This window comes from Triturus cristatus, chromosome 4_1, assembly GCF_964204655.1.
Source record: "Triturus cristatus chromosome 4_1, aTriCri1.1, whole genome shotgun sequence".
NCBI lineage: Eukaryota > Metazoa > Chordata > Amphibia > Caudata > Salamandridae > Triturus > Triturus cristatus.
In genome coordinates, this window is record NC_140585.1 from 416037115 (window position 1) to 416052995 (window position 15881).

At 42.0% G+C, this 15881-nt stretch overlaps 1 protein-coding gene across 2 annotated transcripts in view; it reads left to right on the forward strand.

Moving 5' to 3' along the window:
* Positions 1-15881, forward strand: part of POLR3B (RNA polymerase III subunit B) — a 1087861-nt gene that overhangs the window by 272224 nt on the left and 799756 nt on the right. The window contains exons 1-2 of one of the 2 annotated variants that reach the window (XM_085652534.1): positions 3483-3714; positions 11151-11268. In XM_085652534.1, the coding sequence (XP_085508660.1) occupies positions 3582-3714; positions 11151-11268 (251 nt within the window). In that variant the 5' untranslated portion in view covers positions 3483-3581. Of the gene's footprint in view, positions 1-3482; positions 3715-11150; positions 11269-15881 lie in introns of those variants that run through there. The other variant, XM_085652533.1, reaches the window with a different exon arrangement.

The window sequence follows — 15881 nt, forward strand, 5'->3', positions numbered from 1 at the left end:
CCTGTTACCGTCCCAATTTCTTTAATATATTTTAGTGTTAAGATCCTTGGGCCGGTTATTTCGGCACTTCTTGCAACATGGGTAGAAGAACAAGATTTTGTCAGAAGTCCAGTTTGGTTTTCAACATGTGGTTTATTCAATTTAGCAATGTTTAAATTTGTACCTTGTGGTGGGGAAATACATGTATGCAAAGAAAGGCACGCTCCACTAAGCATTATGGACCTTTCCAGCACCTTTGACCTGGTAAATTGAACAAAGTTGTGGGACATATTGGCTCACTTGGGGGTAGAAAAAAGGTCTCCTTATACTGATAAAATGATTGCATGCTGAAACATCTCTGCAGAAGAGTTAACCTCACCCATTAGGATGCACAGAGGAGGCCGACAGGCATGTATTTTAGCAACTTTCCTTTTCCTGTTATACATAATAATGAAAGCAAATATCTGCTTGAGAAGGGCACTGATATGCCGAAGATGGGCTATCGCTTCATCCCAATTTTGCTATACCCTGGTGATGCGGTGCTCGTCTCGAGAACAGCAAATGGCCTTGAGATTTTATTAGATTCCTTTTTTGTCATTTATGAAGGGCTTCGATATAAAAGTAAACTTTACTAAATCCTTCATATTGATGTGGGTCAACTAAAACAAAAATTAGAATTTGCTGGTTAGAAGGGATGAGCTTGTGCAGAACAAGTACTTTTAATTATTTAGGATTTTATGTAATTCCTCCTTGACTTGGTCACCCATGATAACGCTAAGAAACCAACAATTTAATCAATCAAATGACGCAGTGTTTAGATTTGCTCACAAACTCCGACAGAAACCAGTTAATGAAATAATTACTATTTATAAAAGTAAGTCTTTATTTGTGGGGACTTATGGGGCAGGTATCTGGGTTTATACCAACTCAGACGATTAGCAACACACTGAAAATAGTTTTATTTGCAGACTATTGTCTGTACCATGAAATACTGCATCGGTTATAGGACATGAAGAATAAGGTCTGTCTTGTATGGAGGATATGCTTAAGCTGACACCTTTGATTTTATAGACAAAATGCTGGGCCAATCAGGAAGCGGATTTGGTTGGAGCCTTTTTAGCAGACTGTCTCATTAGACAATGTGCATTATATTCCATGGCTTGCATATATCAAGAAAGCGTTTTGTCAATTGGGAATGGCAGAAATGTTTGATAACACTGGGGCAGTTGACTTGAGCTGTAAGGAAAAAATGAAACCATGATTTTTAGAAGCGTGCATGGAGTCAAGGAGGGAACGAGCACTAACAATGCCTAGTATTGCTCACAATGCTCCTGTTTGCATACCTATATGCCCTGGACCTTATTTACACTTATAACAGATTTTAGCCAGCGTTTCCTTTTAACCTGTTTTTAGAAAGATTTAAGTCTCCAACTGTTGGTTTAGAATACCATATCCTGTGATCTGAACTCCTCCCTCTGGGTGGGCAAACAGTAATAATGGATAATTTCTTCACAGTTTCCATAGTTATCACTCTCTACCCTTCCTTCAATGTATTGCCATTGATGAGAGGTCTCAACTTCTTGTTTAACATGTGACAATTGGGAGACAGACTAAATGCTCCTTCTCCCACAAAACTCATCATGTCTTTTATTTAATTGGTTTTCTGTCTAGAATGACATATAGTCTTGTAGTGAATAAAAGCAGATCTGGTCCAAGTAGTTTCCATGTAAGTTTATTCCATGTAAGATGATACAGCGTAGAGCCTCACCAGGAGCAGCCTTCCTGCTGCTCATCCCATCCACTAACTGACTCACACACTCACCAACGTTCCACTCATCAACATTCTCTCATCACAGTCCCACTCGCTGAGCAGCAGGTATAACCCATCTCCTTTCTTTATAATAATTACAGAAAGACTCTAAATTGAAAAGCAATACAACCTGATGCAAGCAAAAGATGACATAAGAACAATAGCATGCAACAGAATGATAACAGAACCATTGCCACACATAAGCAAAACCACAACGATCTGAAACGTCAGCATGAAGATAAAAAGTGGAAAATATCAAGCTTCAAGAAATAAAAAGAAACAGAAAACAGAACACAAGTGCTATAATAAAGATACACTCATGCACCATCACCCTTTCTACAACAGCAAAATACACACACAACTACACTGCACACCACAAACAAACCCAGAAACCTACACCATGCTAGCTGGCCAGGCAAACATGAGTAAAGTAAATGGGGTGCCAACCACAAGGTGTAGAAGAAAACCATCCAACAAGAACACTAAAAATTCACCCGAGCTGAAGCAGGGGTGGAAAGTGTTGAAATACGCTCCACATGAAACCAACAACTTCACAGCTGCCCTTCACCCAAGCCCGAAGCATGGGTGGAAAGTGTGGAAAACAGTCCACGTGAAACCCAGAAAGGAACAACCAAGTTCCACATCCATCCTCGTAGAAAACATATGAACAACGCAATACCCAAATAAGAATTGAAAGAAAACCGCACACACTAGCAAAAACGCACACTCTTTGCACATCTTGCTTTAACACAGCCCTTCACCCAAACCCAAAGTTAGGGTGGTCCGTGTGGAAAGGCGCTCCACACGGAACATGACAAAAATGCACAACTCAATATCCTGCAAAATGTAAGTAAAACAGCAATCTGAAGAAAAGAAAAACACTAACTCTTCAAAAACAATCTGCACTAAGGTGGGTGGAACTTCCACACAATCCCACAACCACATCAAAGTGGGAAACAGCAGCACAATAAAAGAGAGGGTGGTAATAATAATCCTCCACAGGCACACAACCCCCTCAAAAGCAGTATTGAGCAGTAAATAAACACCTTAGCAAACAACAAAGGTTTCAAGAGCAATCCTCCACAAACACCTCTGTGTATTTTGTTATCATGAAATACTACTTAATAAGTTTCATTCACATGTAATTTGTACAACAACATATTTAAAGTACATTTAAAAAAAGAGCAACAGGAATAAATTGGAAAAAACAACAGAACGAAAATCTTTTACTCCGGTGAGCGACCTCTCACCCGAAGTACAGTACAGTGCCTATACGCAGCAGCTATGAAGACGTAGATAGCAATCAGGAACCAGAATCTTCCATGTCATAAAGAACCAGATAATATACTCGCCTCGTTAACAAAGTCATTTCTCCAACTTCCCCAGAGCCGGATGCCACAGGTAGTTGAGTAAGAACACCGCAACTTGTACTCCGCTTAGCGCAAGAGCAGAATGATGAAAGAGGTGATCAGGTAACTAAAAAAATAATAATGCGCCTCCCCCCTACCAGCACATCTTCAACACGGCAAACATTGTATCACTGTTTGAGCATCTTGCCAAGTTCTGCGTAGCCCATAGCTGCAACAAGACAGCTCTAGGAAAGTACCTTGAAGATCTCCACAACAAAACGGGACAGACTTATCTGAAGCGCGGTCTCACTGAAGCAGAAAACGAAAAGGACAAGTAAATTAAAGATTAGCCGGTTATCTGCTCGAAATTACTGAGGAGAAGGTCGGATCACTTGGCTGTCTGCTAATCGAGGCAGACGCAGTTTCCTGGACCAAAGTAGAAAATGGAGGCACGCAGTTTAACATTGAGCCGAGCCGCTTTCGGCACGTCTGAGCAGCTCAGCGTGGAAGCAGAGGAAATAAGCACGAGCTGGAGAACACTGCGTGAGCTGAACCATGAACGCCGGTTGAAAGCAGGTGAGTGAAAAGATTTTAAATTTAATTTTCAAAAAAACGACAGTCTCGTAGAGGGTAAAGAAATACCTGTGTATCACAAACCACAGCAAATGGCATCAGACTGACAAGCAGGTGAAATGATTAAAACAAGCATTGGCATAGCCAATAGGTCTCGCCTTTGGGACCTTATAAGTGTTTAGCCATGCAACAGTTGCATAACTAAATACTTATAAGGTCCCAAAAGCGAGACCTATTGGCTATGCTAAGCGGCCGTGCGGCCGCGAAAGTTAAAGTGATGTTAAGCACTCCAACACGAAGTAATTGGAATGAGTTCTTTTAATAATTTACGCCAACACGGGCTCCTACAGCAATTGGAGCTATGAACATCTAGTCAGATCGGCGATCAGCTGTCAACTGTCAGCCTGACAGTTAACAGCTGGTGACCTCACTGAAGGTATGGTGTCCACGCAGGGACACTGCAACGCGCAGCTGAACGGTGTCCATGAATGGACAATACTGTAAATGTAACACATCTTCCCCTTTTGCAAATGAGAAACAAAATGACAATGTAACGATAGTTGGAAGTTCCATTCCTAGGTACTGTGACAGTCATTCACAGACATAGTCTTTTAGTTTAACCGGTAGACCCAACAACCTTCCAGCTCGGCTCCGGCTAATCAGCGGTGATGTATCACTTGACGGCGTAGGCGGCAACATGCGCCTGGCTCTCATAGCATTAGTCTGATTGATAGTCACAGTAGCAGGCGTATAGATGGATGTAAATTTGTTGCACTCTGCCATGGCAGTTGGTGCAGGGAACTCATAGTCGGACTCACAGTCTGAGGAATAAATGGTGGTCCTTTTGTTTTTGGTTGTCGGCGGAGAGTTCTCCATGGATTCTGTCTGCACGGAGTCATCTTTTTCCATTGTTTGATTTTTGTATGCAGAAAGGGCGGAGAAGTGCCATACTCAACCATCACTCAGGAGTGCTGAATTGCAAAACACTTCACGTACGGACAATGGAGTGGTATATCTGTTTTGTGTCTTACCCACGTGACAACTTCTCCTCACTTTGACCATATCTCCCACCTTGAGTTCCACATATTTACATCCATGTTTTTCGTCGTAGATTTTCTTTGTTCTGAGCTGGGACTGTGTAAGTCTCTCTTTGACTTGTCTTGCAGACCAATGTACTCTTTTAGCTGCTTTAATCCAGCCAACATTGTCCTTTGAAAGAGGTGTTCTTCCCCGCATCAGTTCAAATGGACTATGTCCCGTCGTTTCACAAGGCGTGATTCTGTATGCCCACACCGTTCTGAAAATTTCTTGCTTCCAGTTGAGGTTACTGTTGATTGCAAACTTGATAGTGCCTTTTAAGACTCTGTTGAATATTTCGACAGCACCATTGCCTGCGGGATGGTAGACTGATGTTGTCCTATGATTGATGCTGTGTCTGAGAATGTAATTCCTAAATACTTCTGACGTGTATTGCGCACCATTGTCGCTTACAATCTGTTTGGGGAGGCCTTCCCGCGCGACAGTTTCATCCATGAATTTTACTATATTTTGTGCATCTGGTTTGTTTGTAATTTTAACTTCCGGCCATTTGGTGAAGTGATCTATGATTACAATCAAATACCATTGTTCAAGATCTTCTGACACTGGTCCCATTACGTCAATACCTATTCTCTCCCAAGGCATTGAGGGGCAGGAAATGGGGTGCAAAGGCGGTCTAAACGCCACCTGTGTTTTGTCAGCATTCATGCACAAACTACATTCTCTTACTGTTCTTTCAACATCAAGACTGACCCCTGGCCACCAATACATATTCTTGATCCTGCTCTTAGTCTTTGCGATCATTAGGTGTCCTTCATGGCATATTCTAAGTATCTTAGATCGTATTGACTTAGGTGGTACAAATCTCCCACTTCTTAATAGGAATCCATTTTCTAGGGACAATTCATCCTTGACTTCCCAGAAGTGCTTAAGAGGTTCAGGTAATTTATTTTTTCCAGACCACCCCTCATTAATTTTTTTTAAAACTTGACTGATGATGTCATCTTTTTGTTTGTTCAAAGAACCACTCTTCTTTATTAATTCCACAGGTTTGTTCTAGGACATTTGCTATACACGGTTCATCTATTTCGTTCTGATCAATGCCGTTTGTAGTGACGGGCATCCTGCTTAGGTAATCCGCAACCACGTTTTTCACACCAGGACATATTGTACTTTGTACACAAAATCAAATAGGCGTACTGATAGCCTAGCCAATCTTGGCAAAGCAGTGTACAAACCTTTTGTTGTGAGTACTTTAGTTAATGGTTTATGATCAGTGCACAAATGTACGATTCTGCCCCAAATGTATTGCCTGAAATGCTCCAAGACCCACACACAAGCTAGCGCCTCCCGTTCTATTACCGAAAATTTTTCTTCTGCTTGTGTAAGCGAGCGTGAGGCAAAAGCTACTGTGTATTCGACCCCTTTGGAGTCCTTTTGAGTGAGAACTGCGCCTAACCCCTTATTACTTGCGTCTGTTGTTACATAATTTTGTAATGCAGGGTCATAGCCTTGAAGGGGTAAAGCTGTGTACATGTCTGCCTTTAAGTTCTGGAAGGCTTCTTCGCATTCTTTGGTCCATTCAAACTTGTTCATCAATTTTAACTGCTGTCTTAGTGCGTACATTTTTAGTGCGAAATTCCTGATACATTTTGAGTAGAACTCTACCAATCCCAGGAAGGATCTCAACTCATCCTTGTTTGCTGGCACAGGTGAGTCTTTTATTGCCTGTAGGAGTTCTTTTTTTGGACTGATACCATTGCCAGTTATTTGATGTCCAAGATAATTCACAGAACTGCTGGCGAACTTGCATTTTGCATGCTCTGCAGTAAGACCTTTTCTGTCAAGTATCTCCAACACTTGTTCAACTCTACAATCATGCTCTTCCTTAGTTTTGCCCATAATTAAGATGCCGTCCTGGAAGAGCAGAATTCCAGGCACTCCCTCAAAAATGTTATTCATGAGTCTCTGGAACATTGCAGCCGCGGAGGCTAAGCCGAATGGCATTCTTGTAAATCTAAAACACCCATAAGGTGTGATGAATGTAGATAGGGATCTGCTGTCACGATGCAGGGGTACCTGGTGAAATGCAGATTTTAGATCAACTGTAGAGAACCACTTGACACCCTTAGTAGAAGCCAACATTTCATTAATTTTTGGTAGAGGGTACTGCTCCACAATAATGTTCTGATTTAAATCACAAAGGTCAACACAGAGCCTCAACTTGCCATTGGGCCGCTTTGCTACGACAAGTGGAGCGACCCATTCAGATGCGTCTACTTTTTCAATTATTCCTTCGCCCATGAGGTGGTCTAATTGGGTCTTTACATCATCTTTAATCGCAAATGGGATGTTCCTTGCTTTGTGTACTACGGGAGTAGTCACAGGTTTAAGTTTGATCCTATTTTGATATCCTTTCAACTCACCCACTGCTCCACTAAATACCTTGGGATATTTTTAAAGTAGAGAATCAGCATAATCTTTGTTATCGAATAAGCTTAACACGGGTTCCACTTTACTTGGGTCTAGGATGATACCCAGATTGCCCTGATCCATCCATCCTAGTACTGATGGTCCCACTTTTGAAACATATAGATTGCCTTCTGCTTCACGACCTTTGTATATAAAGTTCAATTTTTTGTAGCCGCAAACATCTATGGGCTCTCCTGTGAACGATCTGATTTTTATATCTGGTCTTTCTAGTTTACTTCCAAGTGTTGGTACAAATTTTTCTTTCCAAACATCCTCGTTAACTATTGTGTAAGGTGACCCTGAGTCTGCAACAATGTCAATGTTTACACCCCCTATTGTCATACAGCATATAGGTTTCTTTGTTTTAGTAATCGACTTTGTTGTGCTTATTTTGTTGACGTTGTCCTGTTCTTCATCTATATTTAGTATGAACATGTTAATGTCATCAGTGTCTGTTTCATTCTCTTTAAATTCATCATTATATTCAACCACCTTGACCATTTTTGGTTTCCTTTTATTACAGGCTTTGACGTAATGTCCTTTTACACCACAATGTGTACACTTTACTTCTCTTGCAGGGCATTTAGGGTCATTCGCTAAATGTGATGCGCTCAGCCAGCTGTAACAGTGGCCCCAGATCTTTGTTTCACTTCTCTTACAAGTTGTTTTGTAGTTTCTTTGATTCAAATTTTGCCTGTTGAAGTTTTTCCTGTCTGTCACCCTGCTAACAGTGTAGCCCTCTTTCTTCTCTTTTGTCTCTGAAAGAACCGCTTTATCACATTGTCCAGTGAGTTCGGCCTTCCTTGCTATGTCTATTATGTTTTGTAGGGGGTATTCACCCTTTGCCCACAAATTATCTTGTATGTTAGAGTTTGAACCCTGCATCACTATTTGATCTCTAATGAACTCGTCATGAAGAGCTCCAAAACGACAATTTATAGCCAGATTTTTTAGTGCAGACACGCAATAATTATTTGATTTGTTTTCTCCTTGTTTCCTATGGAAGAATTTATAACGGTCGACTCCAACGCAAACTGTCGGTTTGTAATACGTGTTGAGATCATCAATTGCGTTGGTGAACATGTCACCTTCATTTTCTGCTCTGATTTTCTTGTTGATGGCATTGTATACTTTTATGCCTCCTGCTCCTAAACAATGCATGAGCATTTTATACTTCCTCTCTGCTTTCACCTCTTCATCCTCTTCTAATGTGGAGATATAATTTAAAAAATATTCTCTCCATTCTTCCCACTTGAGGGCAGGCTCTCCCCCAGCACGTAGGAAAGTTTCTGGTGGTGACAGGTTCCACACACAACCAGAAGCCATGGTGGCCACTTGACTTTGCCTTTAATATGTTGTTTTAATTACACCAAGAATAAGTGTGTGAAAATATTCACTAAATTAAAGTTGTCTTGACTTGTATGAATATCTATAATAAGTATATGTTCACACGCGCACCAATGAATTGCTTATAAAAACTCATGTGTTGAGTATAACTTGTGTATCTCACTCAATTTACATCCCAGGTCTTTGCAGGCGGCAAAAGGGAACAACAAGGGCTTAAGTTTTTAAATATTCAAAACACCGCTATGGTGTGTAGTCTTACTCATTTGAATGATCCGTCTAGCGCTCACAAGTCTTTCCTCCGTAGCGTGCCTCAGATTGTATCAGGTCCGCTGGAAACGCGAATGTTTTTTTTTTTTTTTTACGTTTTTCTCAAAATGGCGCCGGTGACGTCGAATTAACAACTAAACTGCTTACTTTATTGAAGAGAGTCTACATTCAAAATGGCCGCCACGTCGATGACGTCACTAACGCGGTGACGTAGGTTGCAGCTGTTGTTTCACGGTGAATTCCGTTGGTTTGACAGTTGGAATGTTTCCTCACATTCTATTTGCTCTGCGCATATATTTCATTGTTGGTTTAAAATCACTTTTTATGTAGAAATCAATACCTTATCTTCTTTACCATTGAGGCGTAGCACGATGAGTTTGATTGAAATCTTGGTGAATTCACTGACGTATTTCTCCGTTAAATTTCTTCAAACGAGTCATACTTTTCCATGAAGTCATTTAATCTCCTTTTACCTCGCAGCCTCAGAATTCTTTCATTTCTTTACTTCTGCTGGAACTGCCATCAGACTGACTTTTCATATAAAATTTTTTTTTTTAAATTATAGTCCGTGGGTTCCGTGTTGGCGCTAGTCGCCACTTTGTTAAGAACGCCAACACAAAGTAATTGGAATGAGTTCTTTTATAATTTACGCCAACACAGGCTCCTACAGCAATTGGAGCTATGAACATCTAGTCAGATCGGCGATCAGCTGTCAACTGTCAGCCTGACAGTTAACAGCTGGTGACCTCACTGAAGGTATGGTGTCCGCGCAGGGACACTGCAACGCGCTGCTGAACGGTGTCCATGAATGGACGATACTGTAAACGTAACAAGTGATCACGATCAAACATCAAAGCGGCCGTGTGGCCGCGAAAGTGAAAGTAATTGCGGTAAAAGCGGCGCACGCGCCCAGGCTCATGCATTGTAGCTCTAGGCTGGCCTGGTAGCACTTTTTGGAGCCCTCTCAATAAGTCTCGCCAGACCAGCGCATGCGCTGGGTCAGGCGAGACCTAAAAACGGTTCCTCCTCGAAGTACATTAATAACACAAACGGTGGTGAAAAAAATTCCCTTCCAAGAGTGCACCATCAAAGTTGCTGTTCCCACGGAGTGAGGAAACTCCTGCAGCATGACACCGTTCACAACACAAAGTACCATGGGGGCTCACACCACTGACAGTAGCAGCACAGGTTGTGGGCAAGGAGCACAGAGGACACAGCAATGTGGCACAAATCCTTACACAGTAGTGGAGAGACACAGTTCAAGTAGTGACGGGGACACAGCAAGATGACCCAAATGGCGGCTGCAGCAGACAGGCAAAATATTTACAGAGACACTGCAGCTCCAGTGCAGTTGAAATAAATACATCAAGAACTGGCACACTTGGGTTGGGGGCAACCGATGTCAAGGTCACTGGTGGAGCTCAGGGTTGCTAGTTGCTGTAGAAGCAAGGCTCCCTCCAGTTCTTCTTCTATAATTTCCACTTACTCAAATCTTGATGCTCAAAGTCCATTCAGGTAGCAAATGTAGGTTCTTTGCCAATAAAATTGTCGCCAAAATGTATAAAAGCAGGTCTGATCCAAGTAGTTTCCATGTAAGTTTATTTCATGTAAGATGATACAGCGTAGAGCCCCACCAGGAGCAGCCTTCCTGCTGCTCAGCCCATCCACCAACAGACTCACACACTCACCAACATTCCACTCATCAACATTCTCTCACCACAGTCACACTGGCTGAGCAACGAGCAGCAGGTATAACAAGTCGGGATTTATGATAGAAAACGACTCATGTAAAGCGCACATATTTGTGAGCATTTTGACATTGCAGTGACCCTGAAATTCTTCCATTTGATAAGCTAAACCACGGTTATTTGTTGGCTCCTCTTACCATTGCAGTGTTAAAAATCAAATACATTTGAAGTTTGACTGGTGTGCGTAAAGTACTAGATTTAGTAATGTACTGGTACTATTTTTCACCAGTTTACATATGCTGAGTAGTAAAATACTTGATTTAGAATTGAAACATTTTTTGATAGTGCTTATTAAAACATTTTTAATTAAGTCCTTTGCCACACTGCTTTCTTTTCAGAACATATCCACTCATTCATACTTATAGGAGCCTTATAGCATAGTAAATTCTGGACTTGAAAATGTTGATGTCACAAACGAGAACAAGCTACCAAGTTATGCATAGGATATTTTTAAGGGGTACATTTCCAATTCGCTATGCTACAACTTCCAAAAATTTTCTCTCTCCCTCGCTTCTTTGTTTGTGAATTTCCCAGAGACATAAGTGTCTCTCTATCATTTTTTCACAGGTGGTTACTTCATTGTTAAAGGTGTTGAAAAAGTAATTCTCATCCAAGAGCAGTTGTCTAAAAACAGAATTATTGTTGAAGCTGATCGGAAAGGCGCAGTAGGAGCATCAGTGACGAGGTATGGAAAAGTTTTTTTTTAATTTTTTATGAAAAGCCGCTGTGCTGTCCAACACTTTTTCACTGTGATACTTAAATGCTTTACAAAGATGGAGGGATTTTGAATAGCATCTGATTTGATATCTAAGGAGCTGCAACTCCCTCCCCCCATAGATGTGGCCAGCTCCTTGACTCATTCACTTTGTAAAGAACCTGAAGAACCAGCTTTTAAAGCAGCACTTACCCTTGTGTAACGCTATCCGAATGGCGGACCAAGTCCCCGTTCCTTCTACCACGAACTACTTGTCTCCTCCACCTCCATGACCATATATTCCCTCTATCTTCTTCTACTTTCCTCCCTGCTTGTAGTTTAGCTCTCTAAAGCCCTCTTGAACTTATATATAGGTTTGTGCTATGCAACATAAACAGAAAGATGAATTTGCACTGTATATTTTCTTTTCATCTACTTGTACAGAGGTCCTTTACGGGGCTTGAGACCTCCGAATCCCATCCTTCCTTGTTTGTTTCACTGGCCCACCTTATGGTTTTTTTCCACAGAGAAATTAACAATCTGAAAGTCAGTTCCATGTGGTCATCTTTGGATGCATGTTCAAAATCTGAGCTTAGCTGGAAAGGGTTGCACCCCCTGCCCTTATTCAGAATGTGGCCTAACTGCTAGAGCGGTCAACCTCGAAGCTTGGGAACCGGGCTTGAGTTTTGGCAAGGACGCTCAATCAACATCCTGTAATTCTGGGCAAATCACGTAATCGCTTCCTGTCTAACAAAAATGAATGTGTCCGTCTGAAAAGCAACTGGTGCTCATGTACAGCGCTCTGATACCTGATATCTTCGGTTCGAATTCGCGCTATATAAAACTTACTCTCACACTCTCACACTCTCTCACACTCTAACACACCCTTTTCCCGATCCTCACAATGCCACTCAATTTGTTGATTTTTTTTTGCACTCGTTTTTTACTTCTTTTCCACAGTAATTTAGTTCTCTAACCTGGCCGTCTGCCATATTAGAACTGTAAAATAAAAATGTCTGCTTTGTGTCACGATGGATGCATGTACATTGGCAGCCATCTTGGAGTGAGTTTTTTTTAGTAGAAAATCCATTGCAAGATTGTGGGCCGTGTGCACATATGCGCCTTGACACATGCGTTTGGCTAAAAGCATTGCCAAAGCCCAAAGCTTGCCGTTTTAGAGTTGAGACTTATTGACTTTGCCACTATTGGTTAAATAGGCTCCTAATGAGGATACTGCTTAAAAGCCTCCATTGTAGTGGACCAGACTCTGGGGTGTGGTCAGTAGGAGAGGGAGGGTCATTCTGAAATGTGGAGTAAACACTTAGCCCTTTCCTACTCCTTTGTTCCATGGAACTGTTACGCCCCACAGGTTGATTGGTAGTTAAGTGGGTAAGCCTCTCCCTCATGTGTCCTTATTTTTGGTCTCCCCTGACAATTATCTGCTAATTCCACTTCTCCTTCCGGCTGACACTGTAAGAACAAGAATATGACGGCACCAGCCTTGGATGAATTCTATAAGTCAGTTACTTCCGGGAATTAGTCCCGACCTCCTTCTGTGGCAGACTCCAATGCAAGCTTTATGCTTTCGAGTCATGAAACCTCTTTAGTTCCATTGATCATGGAATTCCTTAATAAGATCTAGCACGAGGTTCAGGACAATTCCAGAATTCGATCATAAGGACAGTAAATGCATGCGTTGGAAAAAGTTACAATGTGGTGATAAAGAGGGCATGTCTTAACACAAGAAACTAAATTAAACCCATGGCACAGGAGTAACTACTTATCCCCAAAGGACATGAATTACATTCAGATACACTTCTGAAAACTTGGATAATATTGTTATATATACTACCGTAGCACATATTGCTGAAGGCCAATCATGCATAACAATGTCACAACCTGCAACAGCCATTTTCAGTGGCAAATTCTGAACAGGATACCAAGAAAGACAGCAACAGGTCCTGGAAAGCCTGAACGGCAAGCTCAATACCTGGCCAGCCAAGGTGTAAGATCTAAATGTTAACATTTCCTTAACAATGTTGTGGAATCAACATTCTACATAGAGATATTGACTGTTACGTGCCCCTTAATGGCATGCTGGAAATAATCTTGGAACACCTGTAACAAAAATAAATCCATAACAAACTGTAGTAATCTCTCACAACTGCTATGCTATTCCACTCATGTTGCCCTCCGCCTTGGCCTTTGCCAGCTACTAGTTTCCCCTTTCAGTGCCCTTGCTTCTTGCCACACCTGTGTTCTCTTCTTTCTATCCCTTCTCTTGGTCTGTGGGTGCAGATAGTCCAATGCCCCTGCAATGGGGTCCTCTTCCTAGTTTTGTAAGAAGCCCTCAGTTAGGGTGTTGTGTGTGTGTGTGTGTGTGTGTGTGTGTATATATATATATATATATATATATATATATATATATATATATATATATATATATATATATATATAATATGCTCCAGCACATCAAAACGGGCATGGGAGTGTACATTAGCTGATTTGGGTGTTGCATCATCTTTTCTGCCACTTTTAATGTGAGGGAGGCAGATGTGGATATAAGCAGGTTGGAGAAGAGGCTATAGTAGGAGGAGGATTATCTAAAAAAGGAGTTTAGGTTAAGATGGCGATGTGAGCGGACGTTTCACACCTGGCACAAAACACCGGTACCAGATGAGGATGGCTTAGGGCCAGGGAGAAGCCGTGCCCCCTCTTTGAAGGTTGGATATCGGCAGACCTCATTTTGAATTCTGAAGGCCGCAGCAAAGCTGGCAGAAGCCATGTCTAGACAGGGGAGACAGAGTATGGGCACTGCTAAGATGCAGTGGTCACCCCAAGGGACACCTGTGGGTATGAGAATATAATGCCCCTCGACGCCTGAGATCCTGAAATGAGGCATTTTCCTAGTGGACCTCCTGGATATCTAACAAGCATTGGCATAGGCAATAGGTCTCGCCATTGGGACCTTATAAGTGTTTAGCCATGCAACAGTTGATGTTGTTGCACCAAGGAATATTGTGCTGGATAACTAAACACTTATAAGGTCCCAAAGGCGAGACCTATTGGCTATGCCAATGCTTGTTGCATTTACTAGAACTGTGCCTGTGGTTAGCCACCATTGGTACAGTGGCATCAGGGCCCAGAGCACTGATGGGTCCATAGAACACTGATCAATGCTATATTTTACTACTCTCACAGCAGGCAAAGGGGTCATTTTCCAGGGCCCGTGGTATCTTTGCTAAGCTACTGAACTGAGCATGTCACTTCCGATCGGTTTCTAACATCAAAAAAGACATAGCGAAACTCGCATGAATAAAATATATCAAGTATGCACTCATGGCTTATAGATTCTAAAAGTGTGACAATTTAAAGACAATAACCACGAAGACCGCTGCGCGAGACCTCGAATTCCACTACCTGATATTGAGGCAGTCTTCCATCCAATCCCTTGCCAAGTGCACTCGGCTCCTTCACCCATGCACGCTCTTGAAGTGTATATTTTCTCTGGAAGGGCCCCAGTATTTATTGTAGAGACTCCCTTCATTTTCTCGAAGTAACACCTCCTCCGGGCCATTAACGCTGCAGTGCTGGCCCCGTCCACGCAGGCAGCGCGTCACCTTTTCCACTGTTCAGGGGTGTCAAGGAGCTCCTCTGGGTAATACCGGGTCAGTCAGCAGCGACAATTACCTCACCTCGTGTGAGCCACCCGGCCCGCTTTGAAGCATCTCATCTTGGCTGTAATCGTTATTTTGAAGTGTTCTCTCCGACAGCGAAAGTCTTTGGTTCTCTTCATACGTCACTGCAGAGATCGCGCAATAAGACAGACCACACCAAATTTTGACTTAGCAAAAAAGGTCACTTTATTAGGACAGGTAACTAAGAACCACTTATTGATACAATGTAAATATTATCAAATTGCTTCCCAAACATTTTTGCCACAAACAATTCCAAAAATACCCCAACCAAAATTTACCATAAATTACCCCATGTACTGCCCCAATGGCATCATTTCCTTTTTGACCATTTTGGTTTACCTGTCCAGCTTTTCCTCCACCCTCCCCCCGCCCCAGAGGGAAGGATAAGCCCGCTCCAGACTATCCAAACCCTCAAAAAACCGACACCCAGGAAAACCCAAAGAGTTTTCCTGGCCCACCCCCAAAAACAAATATGCTCAAAAAAAAAAAAAAAACTTACTCTACTTTAAAAGATGATCACACCAAAGATTCTCATTCCAAAAACCCGCCAGCAAGTCCCGTAATTCCATCATATAGTAGGCTTGACCTAACTGGGATAAATGAACCCCATCCTCCTGAAAAAGATGATACTCGACACTGGTAATGTTATCATGAGACAACACCTGAATACCCATTGCATTGCAAAAAATCTTCATCGCACGGTTTAATTTTTTGCGAGCTTTTTCCATGGCTGAATGATTGCGGGCCCCCCTCCACTGTTGTCTATAAATAAATTCGGTCCACACCAGAGACGTACCCACCCAATTGTTCTTGATGACTGCTAGATCCAATTGCATTTGTTTCAAGAGCGATAACCCAGATAAAGGTACAAGATCATTCTCACCTAAATGTATGATTAACAAGTCT